General features: G+C 41.7%; 1 protein-coding gene across 6 annotated transcripts in view; it reads left to right on the forward strand.

Moving 5' to 3' along the window:
• The window catches only part of TBC1D5 (TBC1 domain family member 5), a 541,587-nt gene that overhangs the window by 466,852 nt on the left and 49,679 nt on the right, over positions 1–25,056 (forward strand). For 5 of the 6 annotated variants that reach the window (XM_067737391.1, XM_067737392.1, XM_067737390.1 and 2 more), the window contains 3 exons: positions 501–748; positions 5,049–5,114; positions 22,301–22,464. In XM_067737391.1, the coding sequence (XP_067593492.1) occupies positions 501–748; positions 5,049–5,114; positions 22,301–22,464 (478 nt within the window). The remainder of the gene's footprint in view (positions 1–500; positions 749–5,048; positions 5,115–22,300; positions 22,465–25,056) is intronic. The other variant, XM_067737395.1, reaches the window with a different exon arrangement.

Here is a 25,056-nt window from a genome sequence, read left to right on the forward strand (position 1 = left end):
AAGTCAGATTAAATATGGCCTTGTTCCTACAGGCCAGAGTTTGTGGGAAATCTATTCTCAGCCTGGCTTCCCAGGTGCCCCCTTCTGTGGTTTACCCCAGACTCGCCCAGCCCTGTACCTCTCCTTCAGAGTCCTCATCACAGGTTTTAGTCATACATCTGTTTATGTGATTATGTGATGAATGTATTTTCTAGAATCTCCAGGAGGGAAACTATGTCTGTTTTGGACAGTTGCAGTGTTGGCTATAATGCGCCCTGTTTGTTGAATGAATGAATGAATGAATGGAAAGTAAAAAGACTATTTTCCATAAGCCACATCTTTAAGAATCTTGTTGTTTTCTTATTCTGTGGTCACTTTGAAATTATCACGCCTCACTTCATGTAGCTGATCTAGACCTTTTCCAAAGCAGGTAAGGTATGTTTTTATATCAACAGAGCGTGTGAAATAGAGTTGTCCTCTAATTTAAACAATGTCTCTCCACCTAATTTGTTTTTTTACAGGACTAGTGCCAAAGGTGCTCCCCTGAATATAAATAAGGTCTCTACTAGCCTGATGAATTTTGGAAGAAAGTTGATTTCTCCGGCAGCGGCCCCGGGCGGTGCGGATGGCCCAGTACCGGGAAGCAGTGGCGGTACCTCCTCCCCGGCTGTGGTTCCCACCAGGACCCTAGCAGAGGCCCCCAAGCATCCTCTGCAGCAGCAGCAGAGGCTGATGAAATCGGAAAGCATGCCAGTGCAGCTGAACAAAGGTAAGGGAAAATACTGGTTAATCTAGAGGAAACACTCCCAAGGTAGCCTGGGATTTCCTCACCTGTCTATGAGGAATCACCGTCCTAGAAAGAGAAATTAGTGCAAGACTTAATTTTTTAAAATCTGTTATAGTAGGTCCTTTTTAAATGGCAGTATCAGATACTATATTGTTCTTAAGAACGTTTTATGAGGTAATTTGTTAAAGTACTTGTTTTAACATCTGTACCTTAGTATACTTGCATTTGCGTCCTGGTGATGCCCACAGAGTATGGCGTGAACTGTCACAGCACAGAACTTGACGTCAGTTGACCGAGATCTCTGCTAGCTTTGTATAGTGATGCTTCTGGCTAGAAGAGCATCTGAGATGGGAAGGTCTGGTACCCTGGGCTCTGCTAGTCACAGCATTTGTCCGTGCAGTTGGTTAGGAGGAAGCGGGTCACCAGGCTTGCAGTCCCTGTTCCACCTGCTTTACCTCCAAGGAATACAAACTAGAGCCCAAAGCGGGGAAGAGGCCAAACAGAATATCTCAGGCAGCAGAGTTAGTGTCTGAATCCCTGCACTGAGAGAACCAGAGAACGTGAGAGCCGGATCACTCAGTTGACAAGTGTGCACTGCTGCTGGGAGTGCCGTCAGCGGCTCTCCTGCTGCTGGGACTCAGGTACGCTCCTTTCCATTTCAGGGCCTTTCCAGCACTTCACCTGCCTCCGGTGTTTTGTTCATAAGGGAGCCCTTCAGGTTCTTACTCATAACCTTTTTCTCTTATTTTCTACTTATTTCCAAAGACATATGAATTAAGTACCCCTACTCATAGCCGATTAGAAATAGCCACATTTATTTTTAGTGATGGGACTCTGCTGTCTATACTACGGAAGCAAGAAATAGTAACACGATGGCAGAAAATCTACAAAAATCAATCCTAAGGCCTCACAAAGCATAGTGTCTGTGGCCAGTTAGTGTCAGAGCAAATACCCTCCTGACCCCTGCCTCATCTGTGTCTTAAAGGTGTCCCTGGATCATAGCCAAGTTCAGTAACAGGTGTTGACAATAACAATAGTAATATTGAATCAGTAAGAAGACCTTAAACCATGTTCCATATACTCTGTTTAAGAGGATTGCATCCAAAATTATTTTAAAAATTAAATTATTGGCATTTAAACTGGTCAGAACTTAAGTTAAATGGACTCTTCTCCAATGATAGAAAATAATGAGTTTTTCAATAATAAGTGTGTGTTTTTCTGTTAGTTTCATCATATTATCTATCATTGCCTATATGAAGTATTAGACTTTATATATTTAGTATTTAAATTTCTATTAGAATATTCCATTTACCTTACATACGAATATCTCTTTTCAAATTACATTCTTCTCTTTTTAATGTAGAGCTATCACACATGATTTAAAGAATAGGAGACTTCAGATCATTAACATATTGTAAATGTATTTTAATGCCAGGAGACATGCCCACTTCCAGGATGGAAATGAATGTTATTTTATATATTTCTTAATTGTACTGTTTTACTGTTCTAAACAAATATGATTTCAATATTGCTTTGATAACAAGCTGTAGTCAGTAGTAGTTCTAACTGATGGCAGCAAATGAGTCAGAGAATCTCTTAATGCCGTTAAATTTTCTGAGGAAACAAGCCAAATGACTATAGAAATATAAAGTTGTGTCTCTAAGGAAATGTCAAGTATTAATATCACAGTAAGTGAGAAAGGAAGTGCATGAGGATGGAACAATTGATGAAAACTGAGTCTCCAGTTACAAGGAAACAACAGAGCACTTAAGCAAAGTATTTGGAACATGAGCATCACTGGGGCATTTTGTAACTGATCCCTGCGCTGAACAAAAGTGGTCTTGTTTGGCAACTCTCCTTTTTATTTCTGGTTTGTTCTTGTCGTGTCAACCTACAAAAAGCTTGTCTACCTTCATATTAAAGGTATATCGTCCTGCTAATGCCCCTCCCTGCATGAAGTTTTGAATAAAATGGAGTAAAAGGAAGGAGAAAGGTTTATACCAGTAGAAGCGAGGGTAGGTTGATCCCCTTCCTTCATTCACTCTCCAGTGAACCACGGGCAGAATGCTGAAGCTTTCAGACCCTTTTCCTCACCCAGAAATAAGAGGTTTGGGCTGATCCCTGGGGAGCCTCCCAGCTCCAAAAATCTGCGGTTCCTTTGGTAAAAGATACCAACATGCATGGACATATATACACTACCAAACGTAAAATAGATAGCTAGTGGGAAGCAGCCGCATGGCACAGGGCGATCAGCTCTGTGCTTTGTGACCACCTAGAGGGGTGGGATAGGGAGGGTGGGAGGGAGGGAGACGCAAGAGGGAAGAGATATGGGAACATATGTGTATGTATAACTGATTCACTTTGTTATAAAGCAGAAATTAACACACCATTGTAAAGCAATTATACTCCAGTAAAGATGTAAAAAAAAAAAAATACCAACATCGGTTGCTTATGCTGGTGTTTCCCACAAGTGTCCTGCTGTGCTGTGACACTGACAAATCTGCAGGTGTGTCACCTGGCCCGGGAATGAGTGAGCACAGTGTTTACCCTTTCGGAAGGCATGTGTTGGAATAGGGCTTCTGACTATCTCAGAACAGAGTCATCTACTTGGTGCCTTTTTAGTGTACTCCGCTGGAAAATTTTAAAGTTGTTTTGAAAAGTGGTTGTTTACGCAGCTGGATATCCTTATGGCTTTCATAGGTTAGTTAACTCCCGATTACCTGTGCTTGAATAGGGGAAGAGTTCTACAGAGAAGCCAACATTCATGTAGGTGTCACTTGAAATGCCTTCTGCTGTTGGCATCTCTGTTGGGGCCGGGGTCCTGAAGGAGGGAGGGAGCACAGGTGATCCTCCATCATTTTCCTGGTGACATCCAATATTAAAATTAGTCTCAGTCTCTAAATATACATTAATAGGTGATCCAGAAGCAGCAGAGTGAAATGGGTAGCAAGCATAGAATTGAAAATTTTCAGATGTACAGAAAATGAGGCACACCATTCACCAGTGAATAGAGAGTTAACTATATTATGAAAATTCAGGACCTGAGAAGTTCCACGAAAAGTTGTTTATCACTTGTTTGGCATATGTACCTATTTATAGATTTTATTTCAGCTATAGGAGAATATAAATGCATGTACTGTTAATTGATAGGAATGGTCTAATTACAACCCAATAATTTCCAGGTGAGCTGGCTGTGCTGTAAATCATAATGGTAGCAAGTGGTCAAGGCACTGAGGGTTGTTATATAATTCAAACATTGATTTTTTTTTTTTTTTACTATTGTGTAAAAGCTACAGGGAAAGCAAATCTGTTAATCATACGTTATCATACATAGAAAATATGGTGCCTTTTAAGAAGGCTTGTTTTTCAGCTCATTAATCTCAAAATAGCATGAGGCTTCAGATGCTGATCTATCCAGGGGATGATTCTGTCGACAGCAACTGTGCTTCATGTTGAACTTTGTCATCCAGGAAGGAAATCAAAGAACCAAAAAAATCTTCCTTCTCAGTGGCCGTGTACCTCGAATGCTTCTCAGTACTTCCTTTTCCTTTCTTTCCTGCATTTTTTAAATGTACTCCCTTTCCCCCCCCTTTTCCTCTGTTTTTTGAATTTGAACACTTCTTTATTTTAAGCATTTACTGCAGGTCCAATTTGTAAATGAAATCTCGCCTATAATAAGTATATCAAGTTTAAAGGGTATGCAGTTCACAGATTTATTTTTACATGTTGACATTTATAAGTGCATGTGGTAACTTATGAAATCTTTTCAATACTTAATATGAAATTAGAACTTGTTTAGGTCTTTATCTTATCACTGAAGAAATTGGTTTCAAGTTTAGTTAAAAATAAATTTTGTCTGTTGCAGGAGGAAATCAATTTCAGAAGAATGTTGACTTCTTAATAAAGGCATATAACTTACTTTTGGATAAAGAATTTTTTTAGAAAAATAAGAAAATATAAAATCATGCCGTTATTTATAGCATAATGAAATCTGCTCGGCCAAGTCTTTTGATGGCTAAAGTTCCCTGTACTTTAGACTAATAGAAACTTGTTTTTTTTCCTTAAGAAAAACAGGCACAAAAGCTTTTTAGGAAACACTTTTTAAAAATCAGTTTCTTTAAAAAATATTTTATATTTTTCTAAGATTGTGTTGTATTTTCTGTTTCACTGTACTTTTAGTAATTAGGTTGATAAGTAAAGTATTCCAGCATTAAATATGAAAGAAAAATTGATTTTCTTTTCCTCTTTATGATATCTAATTATTTTTTCTTATGAAATCCAGGCGATGTAGTTACAGGAAGCGATGCTCAGGTTTCTGTTCCTGCCCAGACCCTAACTGACCTCCCAGGTACAGTTACCATGGCAATGCAGTATCTCTTTGCCTGCAGTACTATCATTGCCTCTTCCCAAACTCCATTTTCCTTTTTGCCCACCTTCCATTCATGCTGTTTATCAGTTCACTCCATTGTTCAGCCACTGAGTGGCACTGTTGTTAAGAACAAAAGTCCCCTCTCATGTCATATCGTGCTGATGCTGATGCCAAATCCCGTTAAGCTGTGGGGTTTTTATCAGGTTTGCACCAGCTTCTTTCCTTGCCGAAATATGGTCACTCGAGATTTTGTTATTATTTTACCACCACATTTTCTTTGGCAGCTCACGCTGAGATGTTCTTTCAGTTGTGCATAGGTGCTCCGTGACAAGATTTGACAAATTAGTTCTGAGGTTAAGACATTTTAGATGCTGTGTGTATACATATTATTGTATGTATTAGCCATAGGTACTTACTATATTTTAGCTAAAAGAATTACAACTTGATTCTGAAATACATTTTTAAGTACAGGCTTCATACTATGAATCGTATTAACAGAATTAAAGTTCAGTGTGACAAATCTCTATGTAGAGTCATTGGTAATGATTTAAAATAAAAAGGTAATAGTTAAATATCATAACCGTGTGTTCAAAATCTAGAAGAAGTTTATTTAAGAAATACAGGGGGCTTCCCTGGTGGCGCAGTGGTTGAGAGTCCACCTGCCGATGCAGGGGACACGGGTTCGTGCCGCGGTCCGGAAAGATCCCACATGCGCGGAGCGGCTGGGCCCGTGAGCCATGGCCGCTGAGCCTGCGCGTCTGGAGCCTGTGCTCCACAATGGGAGAGGCCACAACAGTGAGAGGCCCACGTACCGCAAAAAAAAAAAAAAAAAAGAAACAGAATAATAGTAATCCATATTCAGCAGCTCCTGTGGAATTTAGAAACGTAAATATTTAAAGTTGCTGCATTCATCTTTTATTATGTGCTCTTTTAGATAAAAAAATATGCTACAGAGAGGAATTCTGTATTAAATGGAAGACTAGACTAACTTTAAGAATCCTCCATTCAAATTCAGACAAAAAAGATAGCCGTATTAATTGAAATTCCTATCATGTCTTCCTTAATTTAAAATACCCACACAGTACAGTCATGCTACTAGTATTAAAATACTGTTCTAATAATGATATGTCTCCATAATAGCTATGCTTTTTAATAAATTAACAGAAAACAATATATTGTGATTAGGAGATCAGTGGTATGTTGACTTAACATGTTAAAAAACATACTGTGTCACAGAGGGGTGTGATCTTACTTCTATATGTAGTTCTGTGTTTCACAGGTACAGTTTCTGGCTGTGTTCTGGTTAAGTGAACCAGCTGACCTTTAGGGCTTTTCAAGCTCAGGGATTCTGTGAAAAGCTGCTATTTACTCTTCTTGGTGTCTGTGGAGTGATCTGTGTAATAAAGGGGTGCAGTAGCATGGCCAGTAGAAGAGGCAGATCATCTCCAGATGACTTCTCTTTAGCTTTGTCAGTTATTGTGCTTAGATGAATATTGATGTGATCTTCTGATACGGTGAGGATTCGTAGGACTTAAATTTGTTTCCTAAAATTAAAATCTGAGCCCCCCCCCCAAGGCAACTTCATTTTTGGCCTCGCCACGTGGCTCACAGGATCTTAGTTCCTCGACCAGGAATCAACTCGGGCCCTTGGTACTGAAAGCACGGAGTCCTAACCACTGGACTGCCAGGGAATTCCCCCCAGACAACTTTTTTTTTTTTTTTTTTTTTCCGGTACGCGGGCCTCTCACTGCTGTGGCCTCTCCCATTGCGGAGCACAGGCTCTGGACGCGCAGGCTCAGCGGCCATGGCTCACGGACCCAGCCGCTCTGCGGCATGTGGGATCTTCCCGGACCAGGGTACGAACCCGTGTCCCCTGCATCGGCAGGCGGACTCTCAACCACTGCGCCACCAGGGAAGCCCCCACCCAGACAACTTTTTAACCAGAGTTTTGTTATCCCAAAGTGAGTTCACCGCAGAGTATTCCTCTGGGTATTGAAGCCCGATCATTTTATACCTGTGGGAAGAGAAAGCTGAAGGCTGGCTTGTCTGTTCTGACTTCTGCTTTTATGCTATTGCTCAGTCCGTGTTTTCCTGCAGACCAGAGCCACGTGAACAGTGTCGCTTTTTAAATAGACTCTTAAAGGAAGAGGCTGTATCATTTTGTTCAAATGACTTGTGTTGTAGAAGTAGAATCATCTCATTCACTTATTCAACAAGTGTTCATTGAGTGCCTACTGTGTGCCGAGCTCTGTTTTCATCAGTCCCTTGGGCTTCCCTCCAGCTTCACCAGGCTGCTAGGGCATCCCCGGTGCTTTAGATGGCCCAGCAAGCCCACATGGTCAGGAACCAGCTCCTTTTCTGATACCCTGTTCTAAATTACCCTGCCTGCCCTGCTCCAACAGAGACTGTATCAGTCTGACAGGGAAGAGTCCAGTGGCTTAATGAGACGTGAGGCCAGATAAAGAGCTTCCAGTCTGTGATGAGACAGTAGGATGACACCTACCCGGATTTGGAGAAGTCACAGTGTGTTTCCCTCAACACACTTCCTGCAGAATGTCAGAAAGCAAGGGGAAGTAGAAGTAAACCAAAATAGTCAGTGGTGGCAACAAAATACTTTCTAACAATCTCTGCTTGATAGGGTCAGTAATACTGGAAATTGGAGAATCTCATCAGACGTGCTAAACCCACAAGAGTAGGTATACTTTTCATTTCAGAGAAATGAAAACCTAACATTCAGACTTCCCAAGTATCTTTTTTCAAAGCAGTGGAGCAAATTTCAGGAAATTAAGTAAATGTCAATATTTTCAATGATTCTTTGTAGATAGTCTTTTCTTCCCATGAGGTTTCATATCTGTATCTTTGCCTTTTAACACACAATAATTATACAGGTTTTAATTTTTTGAAGAAAATTCTGAATATAAAGTGAGATCTCACAATTTAGTCAATAAATAATATTTGGACAATTGTTGGAAAGTTCCATTTTATATTGCTCAGTGTAGGTTGCAATCATAAAAAAATGTGCCACAGGACAGTTCACTTTTGGCAACTCAAAGGGTTTCTTCAAAATTATTTTTGGAAATGGCACATCTACCCCCAGGAACTTTTTTCGAGAGATACTTAGGAATTATTAATTCATAAACTAAAAAACTTTAAAATATGGGGAGATAGACACGTGCATATACACAGACATTACTTCCAAAGAGAATTTAGAATTTCCAACAACAGAAGTATATAAGTATTATCATATAATGGACCCTTAGGAAAGAAATTTAGATTTCTTAAGTTATTGCCATAGGCAGTGTTAAAATTTGTATTCGTGTATATGTATTTATGTTACTAACGTGAATGTATAGATATCATTATATAACATTTATCAGGTTGGGTTTTTTTTCTTTTCCATTATGGTTTATTACAGGATATTGAATATATTTAGTTCCCTGTGCTATACAGTAGGACCTTGTGTTTATCCATTACATGTATAATGGTTTGCATCTGCTAATCCCACACGCCCAGTCCATCCCTCCCCTCCCCTCCCCACACCTTGGCAACCACAAGTCTGTTCTCTATGTCTGTGAGTCTGTTTCTGTTTCTTAGATAACTTCATTTGTGTCGTATTTTAGATTCCACATATAAGTGATAATCATATGGTATTTGTCTTTCTCTTTCTGACTTACTTTGCTTAGTATAGTAATCTCTCTACGTCCATCCATGTTGCTGCAAATGGCACTATTTCGTTCTTTTTTATGGCTGAGAGATATTCCATTATATATATGTACCACATCTTCTTTATCCATTTATCTGTTGATGGACGTTTAGGTGGTTTCCATGTCTTGGCTATTGTACGTTGTGCCGTTATGAACATAGGGGTGCATGTATCAGGTTGCTTTTTTAAATAAAAAAGGTTGAGAAAGATCAAAAATCTCCCTGCCCAGATAACCACTGTTGACATTCTTAAGGTAAAACTGAAGTACATATAATATTAGACAATCCCCAATTAATTAAAGGCATTACATGGGAAATAAAACAACCCCCTTTTCTCCTCCCACTTCTTTCTGCCAGCCCATTTCACTAAGGGTATCCACTGTTAAGTTTCTTATAATGCCTTGTAGGAAAAAAAAAAAAAAGATTTTAAACTGAGAAACAACACGCGAGTCACATTAATATGTTAACAGCTCGTGCCTGGAGATGACTTCACTCTGGACCTTCAAGATGAAAACACTAACAGATAAGTCCCAGTGCAGGTGACAAGCAGCAAATGGGTAGAACAAAGAAGAGGGAGGTCAAATCAACTCGAGCAGGACATGGTGACGAGAGGACAGAGAGCTGCTGCTGCCCACAAGGGTGAGGGAGGAGACTGCAGAGCCAAAAGGTTATCCTGGTAGATGACCCGGTACCGGTCCCTCTGGGTGTTGTTGAGACACGATAGTCCTGAAGCAGAACAGGTAGTTCCATTATGTTCTGAACAATTGCAGAGAAATACAGAACATGGAAAACAAATTTGGGGACGCATCAATTAGCTAGAAAATGCCTCTTTTTGGAACACTTACTGGAAAAAACATTGAATAAATGAGTTGTTTTTGGATTGAGAACAAGGTCAGAATTTGCCCTTTCATATCCAAAGACCTCATTCCACTTTTCTTTAATTCAAAGTCACATTTACTGCAGCCCTTTGTAGGGGAGCAGGATGGTGGTGCATCTTTGCCCAGCCCGGGCTCTGGAGTCGGGCCAGGGTTAGGGTCCTGCTTCCGTCACTGCCTTGCTGGATGACCCAGCGAGGCCACTTCACCGCTCGCCTGTAAAGACAGAGAAAGAGCAGCTGCTTCAAGGGCAGTTACCTGTCACATAGTAAGGGCTCGAGGACATGACGGGTGTGGGGGGGGGGGGCAGGTCCTGGTGGTGGCGTCATTATGTGTTTTCCTCAGGTACCTCTTTGGTTTCCAGAATCAAATAGATGAACCTGCTTAACACCTCTGTCTTTTCTTTGCTTAACAATGACTTCTGACAATCTGAAACTCCATGTTTGCACGCCAGCCCTGGACGCAATAAAGCTTGACCTCTCTGGCCAGGCTAGAACCAGGTCTGTTTCAGGGGCTGCAGGTACAGCCTGCTTCCTTTCCCCTCTTGTGGCACCAAGATGTATGTTTCTAATGAGTAGACCTGAGCCCTCTTGCTTTCTGTCACTCAGGTCTGTGAGGTACCAAAGTGTCACCAGGCGGGGCCCAGCTTCGTCCTGTCTTCTCCGGGTCGCTGAATGACGTCAAGGCGACCCCCTTCCTGTGGCCACAGCACCGGGCTTCCCAAAGGCTTTGCCCTTCCCGCTTCTCTGAGCCAGGCCTCCCACCAGCGACCCCCAGTCTTCCTAGCCTCCTGAACGTTTTGCCTTTGGCCGTCCTGTGTCCAAATCCCCCAGTTGGTCTCAGGTTTATGGGGGTTCTGCCCGACTATTTAGGAATACAGCCCAACCCCTGTTCTTGCTTCCCACTGAGTTTAATGAGAGAAAAGTCATGAAAAGTCATGAGGCATCGTAGGAACTTAATAAATATTCTTCCCCTTCCTCCTTTCCTCTCTCCCGGCCACTCTGTGGTCAGGGTCCCCCCTGATGCCTGTGAAGCTCATTCAGTCCACTCAGGCGCTTGACAGATAACCTCCATTGACACGTAGCACAGGGGACCCAGAAGTTTTATTGAATCTTTCAGAGAAGGACAGAGAGTGAAGGAAAGATTTAATATGCCCAGACACGGCCATAGCTAGTCCAAGGAGTCCCTTTGTGCATGTTAGAAAAAGGTACGTTCCCGTCCTGCGCAGATGCAGCTCGCACCAGGGCGTGCATCCGAACCCGCAGGCGCTCCCGGGTGTGGCGTACGTGGTGGTCCTGGGCTCAGAGCCAATTAGCCCAGGTCTGCGGGTGGTCACCGGGCAGTGCAGCCAGTGGAAGGACAGGCCAGCAGGAGAGCCCTGGCAGGTCTGTGACCACAGGACTGCCTGTGAACCCACCTGCTCTAGATTTGGAAGTGCCCAGCGTGCTGGTTAATGGTCTGGGTCTGCGCAGCGCGTAGCAGATGCCGGGAGCCACGCTGAGCCCTTTACACATGCGACCCACCTAGGACACACAGCGCACGTGAAGTGGGTGCCTCACTTGTGGATGAGAACTGGGCCTGTGGAGGGTCAGTGAGGCTTTCAAGGCCACACAGCTAGATACCAGCTGAGCTCAGACTCCAGCGCAGGTGCTGACTCAGCAGGTACTGCTTCGAGGAATTGTGCTTTGCAAGTGTCTCTCAAATCTATCACCCCAGCTTTAGTTGAAGCCTTATAATCTCTTGCATGGGCCAGTGCAGGGCATGCCTCGTTCAGCCAAGCTCCTGTAAAACTCAGGCTACTTTCCTGCTTAACATCTGTAATAACTCCCATCGCTACTGACAAGAGAAAGGCCAAACCCCTTCACGCGAGAACAAGCTGCTCTTCTTGGTCTAGCTGGCCCTATTTTTAGAGCCCCACCTTCCCTCTTGCCTCCCTCCCCCAGAGCTGGATGACCAAGAGAGAAAGCAGCTCACATGTGGGGTACTGGCCACTTTTAGAAAGAATTTGATTCCCTCCTCCCCACCCCAGCCCACCCCCGAGAAAACCATTGATGTAATCATCAAATGAAACAGAAGCACTCTGTTGAACTTAATCCTATTTTGTTTACACTGGTATGGGTGTCATTTTCAATTCCATATGGATGGCAGGAAGCGCTGAAGGATTAATCAGGCTTTGTCTGAGCTCGATGTTCCCAGGCGTCTAACTGCCTCGTAAATACCATGTTTTCTGCCCCCAAATGACCTTCCCTGAGCCATGACCCCCACCACTGCCCACTCCTCAGATTTCAAGATGTCGCTCACAACTCTGATGGCCTGCGACAGGATTGGATGGTCCCTCTTTTGTGCTTCCAGAGTCCCGCTGTTCATACTTCAGTGTTTGCTTTGACCACCTGGGGTTGTAGGTCAGTCAGTGCAGGTACAAGTCTGTGCTTCCCTTGTGCTGCAGTTTTAGGAGCTTCTGACGAGCTCCTGTGGTCATCCCCCCATCCTCAGCGCTGGGCAGAGTTTCCAGAGACATTTCCTCAGATCAGTCTGCATTGGGCTTGTTCCCCGATGTTTGGTTATGAAAGGAAGACTGGACATGCCTGAGGTGGCTTGAGAATAGGTCTGTATTTAGTATATTCAAGAGTGCCTCACCATATAATCGTAAATAGTTGTCTTGGGTCAGGACTTTGGAGAATTCGAGTAGGAAGCTTTTGGGGGAGTGCCCTCAGGGTCAATACGTGGGGAGTCAGAGAAGCAGTGTTGCCCTCAGTTGTCTGTTTTGAGACAAGGGGGCCAGCCTTTGTCCTCTGTCCACCCAAACCAGTCACTGGATTGGAGCTGTTCCCCGGGGAAGGGGCATGATCTTGGGCAAAGCAGCTCTCCTCGGCTGGGGCTGTTTCCAGAGAGGAAGCCGTGAGAGCCAGCGGCAGCCCACGCTTCCCGCGTCTGGGAGAACAAGTGCCTCGGTCCCGAAGCGGGGATCTCGGCAGGGCTCCGCAGGCCCCTCTAGGAATGAGCATCGGGTTTTGGTGCAACACAAGAAATGTTAATGTTGTTCCTGTCAGTTAAAAACTTTCAAAGGTTTACAAGAGTATCAGGGCTACTGTGCAGTTTATGGGCTACAGGCGTGTTGAGAGTCCTGACTCCTCAGCTTGGGAGCTGTCCAGGTGAGGCCAGGGTGATGGAATGTCTCGGGCCTGGAAAGGGTGGGAAGTCTGACAGTCCTTTCTTCTGTCTCACGTGCTGGTGACTCTGTCTTCTTAAGGTCTAAATGTCTACGGTCCCAAAGGGCACAAAAATGTTAGCTAATTTCTGTAATTGAGGGGAAATGTATTTTGTACAGGTTTTTTATACGAAATACAGGCCAAGTAGTACTGTATGATACTACCACCAATTTGGAATTTGATCATTCAGAGGTAAATTCTGATAAGAACCGGCTTAGTGCTATCTCTGAAAAGGAAGTTTGCCCAGGAGAATAATAGCTACAAAAGAAACTTAGGGGGAACAAGACACTTTTAAGTTCTTTCTGGATTGGATAACTGGATACTAAATCTCACCCAGTAAATAACTGATGAGCTAATTTATTAAAGCAGGTATTCGAAAGATCTCTCCTAGATATGTCATTAGCTTAGTTTGTTATGATGGTTACTTTACGTAACAGCCTGCGTGTTGTGAAAAACATTTGGAAATTTAGACTGTTAAGTGGTTTATACCTGTCCTGTCCAGTGTGGTGTCCGCTAGCCACACAGGACCTTGGAGTGCTTGAAATATATGTTATTTTTTTTTCCATTTTGGAAGAAAGATGGGGGCAAAAGTTGTTATAGTCCACAGAATTCTAACTTTTTCCAGCAGTATAATAAAATTCAAATGATTCTACCTGGAATTTTAGATTAACTCAGAATCTGAACTATAATGTCAAATGTTCAAGAGTCTAGAGATCATAAGTAGAGAAATACTTCTGAAATACTTAAGAAATAATAATGAGCATTTCCCACTATTGTAACAGTTCTGTGAATCGAAAGTCTGATTGAGGTCTCAGCAAGCTAAAACCAAGGTGTCAGGAGGCTCTAGGGGAGAATCATCTGTGCTGTTGGCAGAATTCACTTCCTTGTGACTGTAGAGCCGAGGTCCCCATGTCTTCACTGGCCGTCATCTGAGGGCCATTGCCAGCTCTAGGGGATCCACACTGACTCACGTCCCTGCCTCCACGTTCAAAGCCAACACCACCAGGTCAGCTCCCTCTCCTGCTTCAGCTGCCTTCTTTTTCATTTTCTTTTTTTTTTTTTTCCAATACGTGGGCCTCTCACTGTTGCCGCCTCTCCCGTTGCGGAGCACAGCTTCCAGACGCGCAGGCTCAGTGGCCATGGCTCATGGGCCCAGCCGCTCCGCAGCATGTGGGATCTTCCCAGACCGGGGCACGAACCCGTGTCCCCTGCATCGGCAGGCGGACTCTCAACCACTGCGCCACCAGGGAAGCCCTGCCTTTTTTTCTTTAGTCACAACTCTGACTCCTTCTTCTACTTTCCTGTTTCACTGTAAGGACTCGTGTTCACACTAACCCACCATGATCACCCAGGATACTCTTCCCATCTTAAGGTTCTTTAAATCACACCTACAAAGTCTCTTTCACTACATAAAAGTAGCATATTCATAGGCTCTAGAGATTAAGGGCATAGGCATTATTCCACCTGCCATATAATATGGCTTTTGGGGGAAAGGCATGAATGATCAAAATTGACCCAAGAAAAAGTAGGAAACTTTAATAGAGGAATTAACATAGAAAAAAATCCAAAGAGCCGCTATAGTCGTACCTTTCAAAAGTCACCAGCACCAGAGTTATAGGTGAATGATCCAAACTTTGAAGGGACAGATAAATTCAGTTGTATAAACTCAGAAAAAGACGGAAGTTTTTTCATTTCATTTTGTGAAGAAAACCATGTTCTCATGAATCAAAATGCTTTGGCTTCTTAGATTTCTTTTTTTCTGTGTACTTTAAAAGTAAATTGAAACTCAAAACTGAGCAAACATTCCTTTTGTTTTAGCTTTATCTTCCGCCACCCCAAGGCAATAAAAGCTTCTTAAGGAGTAGAGTTTGAAGGAGCAAGGAGAAAATGTTCATAAAAGGAAAAAGAAAAACCTAGGTTTATAATCAACACTTAAGTTGTTTTTCACTTTATCATCTTGGGTAAGAAATGCCTTCCTAAGTAGGACCCTAAAAACAGAAGCCATAAAGGTAAATGTAGACATACACAGACATATGTACAAAGGGCTATGTTCTAGAATTTAGGAGGAACTCCCCTAAATCAGTTTTTTTAAATGAAATTAACAGAGACAATTCACAGAGGATCTTCAGATGGCCCATATTATTATGTTACGAGATATGTTTAAAAAGATATTCAGGGCTTCCCTGGTGGTGCAGCGGTTGAGAGTCCGCCTGCCGATGCAGGGGACACGGGTTTGTGCCCCAGTCCAGGAAGATCCCACATGCTGGGGAGCAGCTGGGCCCGTGAGCCATGGCCCCTGAGCCTGCGCGTCCAGAGCCTGTGCTCCGCAACGGGAGAGGCCACGACAATGAGAGGCCCGCGTACCGCAAAAAAAATAAAAAAAAAAATAAAAAGATATTCAGCCTCACTAGTTATCAAGAAACTTCAAGCTAACAAAATGAAGTCTTCCTTCCATCAGATTAACCAAATAAGTAAGTAGATAAAGATATCATACATCATATTACATTTACACATATATAAATATATATTACACACATATATGTCTTTTAAAATCCTAGGAGGAAGCAATTTGGAATCATCTAAATTTAAAATGTACATACCATTAAACATAGCAGTTCCATGTATATAAATTTATCTTACAGAAATAGCCAACCGTACCTAAAGATGTACCTCTCCAGAGCGTTGTCATTTTGTTTGCAAAGGCAAAAAATTACAAAAATCCCAATTATTCAGGAGCGCTACAAAATTTCTTTCTTCACATTCCTTAAAAAAAGATAAGGCAGATTTTTATATAAATGAAAGACAAATTTTCATGATCAAGTCCAAAAAACATGTTACAGAGGGATGTACTTTTGGAATAACAGAATAAGGACCTCTGAAAAATCTGTTTCTCCATGAAAGTAACAAGAAGAATGGCAAGAATGCCAAAATCAACTTGTTCAGAACTCTGAAAATTAATCAAAGGATTGAGTCAATTCGAGGAGCATCTATTCAAGAAAAAAATGGCTGAATCTCAGTAACAACCATGAGAAATGAAATATTTTCCTGCTATATCAATAAACAGAGGATGTCGCAGTCATCAAGGATCGCAGCCCTCCGCCGTGAGCCGAGGAACTCTGGGCTGAAAAGAATACCTGCCTTCTAGCAGCCATCAGACTGCAGCCACTCCCTGCGGTGAGCCCTGAGGAAACTCAGGATGTGTCAGGATGCTGGCTGCAGATAGCTGAGGTGCATATCAAAGGAATGATTTCAGTGAGCCAAGACTCTTGCATCTCCCCGTGTATAGAAAAGCGATAAATGCTTTAACTTGAGATATCTGGTTTTCTTTACTTAACAATAATCTTTTGATGTTCAGAGTACCTGCCCTTTGTTACAGAACTCCTATATAACCTGGCTCCCCCCACCCCGCCGCCCCCCTCCCCGCTCACCTCCTCAGAGCAGCTTCTCAGAGCTATCTGAAAACGCTGTCTCCCGGGGCTGCAGTCCTCATTTTGCCCCAAACAAAACGTAACTCGCAGCTCTCACGTTGTCCATATATATATTTTTTAAGTCAACAACAGCATGCTTTGTAACATTTTAACTTTCCCTATTTCCACCCTCTCTCCCCAGCTCTGCCATAGCCTTTGATAAACAGCAGCCTCTCAACCGCTGGAGGAAAAAGAATGAATTTGGAGCACCCTAAAAGTCCCATCCCCAGTAAAAGTCAGTAGTTGACCTGTGCAGCAGCACTCTCAAAAAACCTCTTTCTTAGGGCTTGTCTTTATTGGACTTTAATCAGAACTCACTAAGGGAGAAACCCTATCCACGGAGCATCCATTGAAAATAATCAGTGGCAGTTACTTAACATTGCAGCTGCCCAAGGCAGAAATGGAGCAAACAAGAGGCTAAGCGAAAACTTAACAGGAAAATCAGAGGCTAGCAAAAAGCTTAAAAGGAAAATCTAAGGAATGAGATGTCCATCGGGGTTTTTTAAAAGCTCCAGTATATTTCTGGGAATCGAGAAGGCCACACACATGCAAGATTATACACATGCCCAGGGAAGATTTAAAAAGGGTTTAATCTGTCAACGCTGGATGAACTTGAGGCTCTGCATAGACAAGAATGAAAGCTAGAGCAGAACTGTAGACTGCCTGCTGAGCACTGAAGGCATGCCCGAAGACACACGTGTACAGAGCCCCCTGCAGAGGCTCAGAGACTGACTGGTTCAAGGCATTTAAGGAAGGGAAACTTCTGTCTCCTAACTGACCACTAAGCTAACCGAGCAGAGACTTCAGGGGCACACAACAGCAAAGAATATAGACTTTACAGAATTAGTTTAGGGAAGTCACTAAAAAACAAAACAAAAACAGCAAGAACAATAAATCTGGGGGTTGGGATGGGACCTAATTTGCAGAGCTGCCACATTATTTTATTAAAATGGCCAGTTTTCAATAAAAAGTCTGAGACATACAAAGAAACAGGAAAGTATGGCCCATATTATTGGGAATAAAGCAATCAATACACACTGCCCCTGAGGAAGCAGAGACATTTACTTGACTAACTAGATCAGTAAGCTTATTAAGTCAGCTATTACAAATATCTTGAAAAAGTTCAAACTGTGTCTGAAGATCTACAGGAATGTATGAGACCAGTTTCTCACCAAATAGAGAATATCAATAAAGCGATAGGATTTTTTTTTTTTTTGAAGAACCAAATAGCCATTCTGGAGTTGAAATACAATAACTCAAATGAAAATTTCACTATAGAGGATCAACAGTAGATTTGAGCTTACAGAAGAAAGAATCATAACTTAAAGATATGTCAATTGAGATGATCTGATTTGAAAAGCAGAAAAACAAAAGAATGAAATAAAATGAACAGAGTCTCAAAGACTTGCAGAATACCATCAAATATACCAACATACAGATGATGGGAATTCCAGGAGAGAAGAGAGAGAAAGGTGCGGAAGGAATATCTGAAGAAGTGCTGGCAGAAGTATTCCACAACTTTATGAAAAACATTAGTCTGTGTATCCAAGAAGCTCTGTTAACTCCAAACAGGGTAAACTCAAAGAGAGCCACACCTAGACACAGCATGGACAAACTGCTAAAAGCCAACAACAAAGAGAGAAACTTGAAAGCAGAAAGAGAAAAACAATTCACGATATACTAGGGAACCTCAATAAGATTAACAGCTGACTTGTCATAAAAAATCATGGAGTCCAGAAGGCAGTAGGATGATATATTCAATAATTCTATATCTAGTAAAACTCTCCTTCAAAAAGAAAGGAGAAATTAAGACAATCACATAAACAAAAACAGAATCCAATGCTAGCAAATCTGCCCTGTAAGACATAATAAATGGAGTCCTGCGGGCTGAAATGAAGGGATACTATAAGTGAATTCAGATCCACACAAAGAAAAAGAGCACCGATAAAGGTAACTACATAGGTAAATATAAAATACAGTATAAATGTATTTTGTTTATGTCTTATTAACAGAGCAGTACTACCCAAATTGATCTATATATTCATCGCAATCACCCTCAAAATCTCAGGTGTCTTTTTGGGAGAAACTGACAAGGTGATCATAAAATTCATCTGGAAATGCAAAATCCCCCTAAAGGCAAAAAAGCAGTCTTGAAAAGGAACAAAATTGGAGAACTCATACTCCTTGATTTCAAAACTTACTATATAGTTACAGTAATCAAGACAGTGTGGTACTGTCATAAAGATAGGCATGTATAAATGGAATAGAGTTGAGAGCATAGAAATAAACCCTTACATTTGTGGTAAGTCAATTTTCAACAAGCGTACCAAGACCATTCAGTGGGGAAATAATAGTCTTTTCTAGAAATAGTACTGGGAAAACTAGATCTCTGCATGAAAAAGAATGAAGTGGAACTACTTCCTCACATTATATACAAAAATTAACTCAAAATGGACCAGACTTAAATGCAAGAGCTAAAACTATAACACTCTTAAAAGAAAATGTAGGAGTAAATCTTTGTAATTAGGCAATATCTTCTTAGACATGATACCAACAGCACAAGCAACAAAAGAAAAAATAGGTAAATTCATCAGAATTAAAAACTTTTTGGTTTCAAAGGATACCATTAAAGTGAAAAGGCAGTGCACAGAATGGGAGAATTCTTTGCAAATCATATATCTGAAATAGAATATATGAAGAATCCTTACAGCTTAACCATAAAAAGACAAATAACCCAGTGTTAAAAATGGGCAAAAGATTTGAATAGGTGTTTCTCCACAGAAGATATACAACTATCTAATAAGCACATGAACGTAACATCGTTAGTCATTTGCATTGGTAAATTGCAAATGAAAATCACAGTGAGATACCACTTCATACCCACCAGGGTGGCTAAAATAAGAAATAGCCAAAAATATGTGTTGACAAGGATGTGGAGAAACTGGAACCCTCATAGGATGCTGATGGAAATGTTAAAATGGTGTAGCTATTTTCAAAACCAGTTTGGCAGTTTCTCAAAATGTTCAACACAGACTTACCATATTGACCCAGCAGTTTCACTCCTAGGTACTGACCCAAGAGAAATGAAAACATAGGTCCACACAAAATTTTATACACGACTGTTTGTGGTACAAACATAATAATAATAGCCAAGAAATGGATACAAGCTATAAATGTCCATCAACTGATGAGTGGATAAGCAAAATGTGGTCTATCCATACAATAGAGTATTATTTGGCAGTAAAAAGGAATGAAGTACTGACACAGACTACAGCGTGAATGCACCTTGAAAACATTGTGCCAACTGATAGAAGCCAGGCACAAAAGACCACATATTGTATAATTCCATTTATATGACATTCCTAGAAAAGGCAGAGCCATAGAGACAACAAGTAGATTAGTGGTAGCCAGGGGGTATTGGGAGGAACTGCTAATGGGCACAGGTTTGGGTTTTTTGGTGATAAAAATGTTCTAAAATTAGATGGTGATAGTTGAGAATCTCTGTGAATACACTAAAAACCGCTGAATTATACACTTTTAAAAGGTGAGTTTTATGGTATGTGAATTATATCTCAATAAATCTGTTATTTTTTTTATAAAGGCAATTTTCACAGTTAGTCTGTTTACAATAAAAATGTATTTACGAATTAGTGGCATAATTTTAAAAAGAGAAAATAAATAGGTGGTTCCTGAGGTCTTTTTCAGCTCCAGCATTCTAGGACCCTCTACCAGTGAGCTTGTCGCCATGCAGCATAGCCCAGGGAAGTTATGACCTAGAGCCTGCAGGTGGGTGGGAGACAGACAGAGGCAGAGGAGGGAAGAAGGGAAGGTGTGGGGGACTTAGACAGTCTAGACCCTGAAGTCAACATCAGATGCTTCTATGTCCTGGGACTCCGCTGCCCCTCCTTTCCCAACCTCAAGACCGCCTCTGTCCTCCTCAGGGCTCAGCTCTGACATCACCCACTGCAGGTTGGATTCTCCAGGAAGCAGACCCTGAGACGGAGTTAGAAGTACACAAGGCTTACAGGGGACTAACATCTGTGAAAGGAAAAGAGGAGGGGATGGAACTAAGAAGGGGGGTGTCATCAGACTGCGATGCAGACCTCACGGAGGTCTCTGGAGGCTCAGCAGGAAGCCTTGAGGCCGGGTTCCTAGTAGAAGAGCCCTGTGTCATCAGGTGGAAACGGGTCAGCCCTTTACTGCTGGTCGCTGACTGACAGTCACGTGTGAAAACTGACTTTATAAAAATAACAGCTTTATTGAGGTATAATTCATATGCCATCAAATTTACTTTTCTTTAAGTGTATCATTCAGTGGTTTTTAGCATATTCACAGAGATGCTCAGCTCATACCACTATCTAACACTTGGAGTTAAACTTGACCCCTGTCATTCCTCTCATGGATTCGTCAGTAAATCTCATCAGTTTTGTATGGAATCTGACCTCTTCTCACCACCAAGCTGTGATCATTCTGCTGACTTGGATTTTTGCAATGGCAAAAATTGTTTCCCCTCTTTTTTTGCTCTCTGCCAACCCTAAACTGTTCCCAATGCAGCAGTCAGAGGGATCCTTTTAAAATTAAGTCAAATCATGTCACTCTCCTGCTCAAATCCTCTAGCAGCTTCTACTGGCTTCGCTTCTGAGAGGAAAAGTCATCAAAATTCCTCACCTGACGTGATGCCCCCAGGCCCCATCTGCTCCCCCCATTCTTAGCTTTAGCCACACTGGCCACTCTGCTGTTCTTCAGAACCACTAAGGTCCTGCTTGGGGTCTTGGTACTTGCTGTCCCTTCATATTGTCTGCAAAGCTGGTATTTTACCTTCTTCAAGTTTTTGCCCAAATGTCCTGCACCTCATTTCTCAGTGACACCTTCCCTGACCATCCTATTTCAAACTGCACACCTTCCTCCGACACTGACAATCCCCTTTCCTGCTTTCTTTTTCCCCACGGTGTTTACTACCATCTAAAATCATATATATTTTTTGAATGTATGTGTCTGTCTCCCCTCACTAGAACCTGAATGCCTTGAGGGATGGGAGTTTATATGGCTCAGTTTCCAGTCTCCCTGCCCCGCTAAGTGCCTGATACTTACTAGGCGCTCAGTTACTATGGGTGAATGAATGAATAACTGAATGCACACCAGGTGCTGCGCTAGGTCCTTAAATCCTCATAACAACCTTCCGGAAATGTCCCCATCGTATACGTGAGACCTGCGTGGGTCTGGCCGCAGCCAATTCTGTTCACCTGTCTTCTGCACCGTGCTGCCCTCCCAGCAGGCCTTCCTAGAGCCCTTGCTCCTGTCTAAGGGAGCTTCGTGGCTCCAGAACCTCTCAGTTCAAGAGGCACTGCAGGGAGTCACAGATGCGCCCACTCTGATGGGGGGACCCGTCTTGGATGTAGCCCTTGAGCCAGCACCTTGTCCCATTTCCAGATGCTTCTGCTATGGCCTGGGGGTAGCGGTGTATCTGTTCTGCAATTAATGAAAAGGAAAGGGGTGCTTTTGAAAAACTGGTGAAGGATTTAGGGGGTTTTTTGTATATATTAATAATATAATGTGCCGTATAATTGTTTCTGGCTTCTGTTATTAAGGATGATTCCATTAGTGAGGGAAAACCCAGTCATTTCACCTGTGATTTCTGAAAATTGGATTTTTTCCTTTTTTTGATATGCGTACCACACTTGGACCAGTGTAGTTTAAATAACGCGCAGAAAACTATAGCACGACTTCATTGTTTTAAAAAATCGACAGCTATTCTGATACAGAAAAATACATGCATCTTAACGCTCCACAGTGTCATCATGTTGACAGTGTGAATAACGAAGTATTCTAATTGATCATTTATTAAAAGCAGTAAATTCAGTAGCAGTGAAAGAGCCTGGTGTCTCATTAGTGCTACTTAATTTTTCTTACAGGACAAAGCTCTAAAAACATCCGTTCATCTCCAAGCATTGAGAGCTTGCCTGGAGGAAGAGAGTTCACTGGCTCCCCACCTTCATCTGCTACTAAAAAGGATTCCTTTTTCAGCAACATCTCCCGTTCACGCTCACACAGCAAAACTATGGGCAGAAAAGAATCTGTAAGTATTTTAAGGACGGTTTTCTTTTTATCCTACATTTTCCTCTAGAATGCTGCATTTGTGAAAGCCTCTCTTTGTGCCTAGTTTTATAAAGTTCTTAAAATTTTTATGGACTGAAATGAACTATTTCATCAGAAGTATTTTTATTATTATAATTTAGTAATATTTTAACGCTCTGATCTATATTACACTGGGGTGTGGGTGAGGGGAAGTAGCATCAATTAAAATAAGTTGAATCCCAAATCTTCATCCTTTTTTTCCTCTACAAATGCCTTTGTCAAAGCCTGTACTGTCTTCTAAAATGCTAAGAAATAGCATTGTACCAAACCATAGAATAAGACACTTAAACCAAGCTGTTTTTTTCAGTTTTAAGTATTTCTTGAAAATGAAAAACAGCTATTTTACCAATTGTTTTTAAAAGTTATACAGATTACCTTTAAATTATGGTGTATTGATAGCTGCTGTCTAAGATCCTTTGTATACATTACTCAAAAGGACACAGCTAACGCATATCAACTACAATACTTAAAAAATCTCATTGTTTCTGAAAAAATGTTTAAGTCACCTTCACAAGAGATAAAACATTTAGTCACACTTTATAGCTATTTCAACCCAGTATTCTAATATGAAGAATTCCTCTGCCCACTGGAAGAGGCTGTAAATGCAAGGTCTCGCAGCCAAGGACTAGCTGTCGCTGAAACAGTGCTAAGATGGAGGGGTGGGCGTACAACCTTTGAGGGATAATTATTTAAGGTACATAGGCCAGGTAACAGCATGGTGTCTATCTGCGTGACTGTATGACACTCAGCTTCCTGGTGCTTCCGCCACCTCATCTGCAAGTTAAACAACACACTTTGCCCTCTGAAGGGAAGAGTTCACCACATACTCTCTCGGGGCGCTTTCCACGTGTAGGAACCGTGCTTCTCTAATTTGTAGAAGAGCAGAGTGGAACTTCCATCTGCAAATGGCAGCTTTAATGCAAGCAGTTAGCTCTGCTGCCTCCTAAACTCCACTCCAGGAACAGTTAAGGTCATTTCAGATAAACCCTAGAGGAATAAGGAAACAGGAGAGACCATAGCCGCTAGCTTCTTGTTACTTGGAAAGCAGATGTTAAGTGGAAGCTAACTTAGCGGCCTAAGAAAGCTGTGCATGCTAAGCCAGCAGTAGGGAAAAACCAAGAAGCAACCTGAGTGAGATGGTAAAAACCCTCTAGAAGCTCAGGAACTGGAAACGGGGTGAAGGTGGAGCTGAAGACATGAGGACTGGTTAGAAGTTTCTTCAAGAAGCGGATAGATTCCCATCCTCACTCTGGCAGAAGACTGGAGGTTTAATTCTCTGGGAAGTGTGAAACAGAATGTCTCTGGACTGAGAGAGATCAGGAATATTCGAGTATGAGACCACCCTCCTGGAAAAGGGTGTTGAATATATTTAAATACTGAATTGAGATCCCCAGGCCTCACCCCACTTGCTTCCCAGAACACCAGTAAGTATGTCCCTTCAGGCAGGAGATTGGAAGGGTTTTCTCTAGGCAGAAGTCACAAATTAAAAAAACCTTAGGGATTCTCCAGGGAAATAGCCAGTTCACTTTACAGTGAACTCAACCATCACAGGCCCATCTAAGCACAGAAATTTCTCTTAACTTGTAGTTCACACTATTTTATATGAACAAGACAGGCAAGAATCACCAGATACTATAGGAGAGCATCTAATAGTGACAGACAGGCAGAAACAAATAGATAAAAAGCAACTGGGAAGAAACAAGTCTTTGCAGGAGAACGCTTCAGAAAAAAATATTCATCCAGAGAATAACAACAACAACAAAAGCTATTAGAAATTAAAAGATGACATCTGAAATGTAAAACTCAATAGAATAGTTGGAAGATAAAATTGAGGAAACCTCCCCAGAAAATAGGATACAAGACAGAAATGGAAGGTAAGAGAAATAAATATAATAAATTAAAAAAAATTAGAGAACCAGCCCAGGAGGTTCAAAATCTAAAAAAAACAGGAGTTGCAGAAAGAGGGAACAGAGAAAGTGACAGGAAGGAAATAATCAAAAATATAATTCAGTTAGTTTTTCCACTAATGAAAGACCTGAGTTTTCAGATTGAAAAAGGTCATAGAAGGTCCCACGTGAATAAAAACAAACCCACACCCAGATACACCACTGAAAAGGCTCAGAATCCTGGGAACAGAGATATCCTACAAACATGTAGAGTTGGGGAAAAATAAAGATTTCCAACAAAGGGTGAGGAATTACAATAGCTACAAATTTCACATGGCAACACCAGAAGTAAGACAATGGAGGAGAAATTCCTTCAAAGTTCTGAGGGGAGATTACTTCCAGCCTAGATTCAGTCCCTAGCTAAGCTAATTATGTGTGAGGGCCACTTTCAGGCATTCAAGTTTCAAAAAATGTATTCACATGCGCCCATTCTCAGAATCCACTGGAGGATGTGCTCTACAAAAATGCGGACAGGTACCAAGGATAAAGAATACATGAGAACAGGAAATAGAGCAACCAGAGCGAGACAAAAGGATTCCTCAGAAGGGTAATACAGGGAATCCCGGAGTATACAAAGCATGACTGTT

This window comes from Pseudorca crassidens, chromosome 5, assembly GCF_039906515.1.
Source record: "Pseudorca crassidens isolate mPseCra1 chromosome 5, mPseCra1.hap1, whole genome shotgun sequence".
NCBI classification, from domain to species: Eukaryota; Metazoa; Chordata; class Mammalia; order Artiodactyla; family Delphinidae; genus Pseudorca; species Pseudorca crassidens.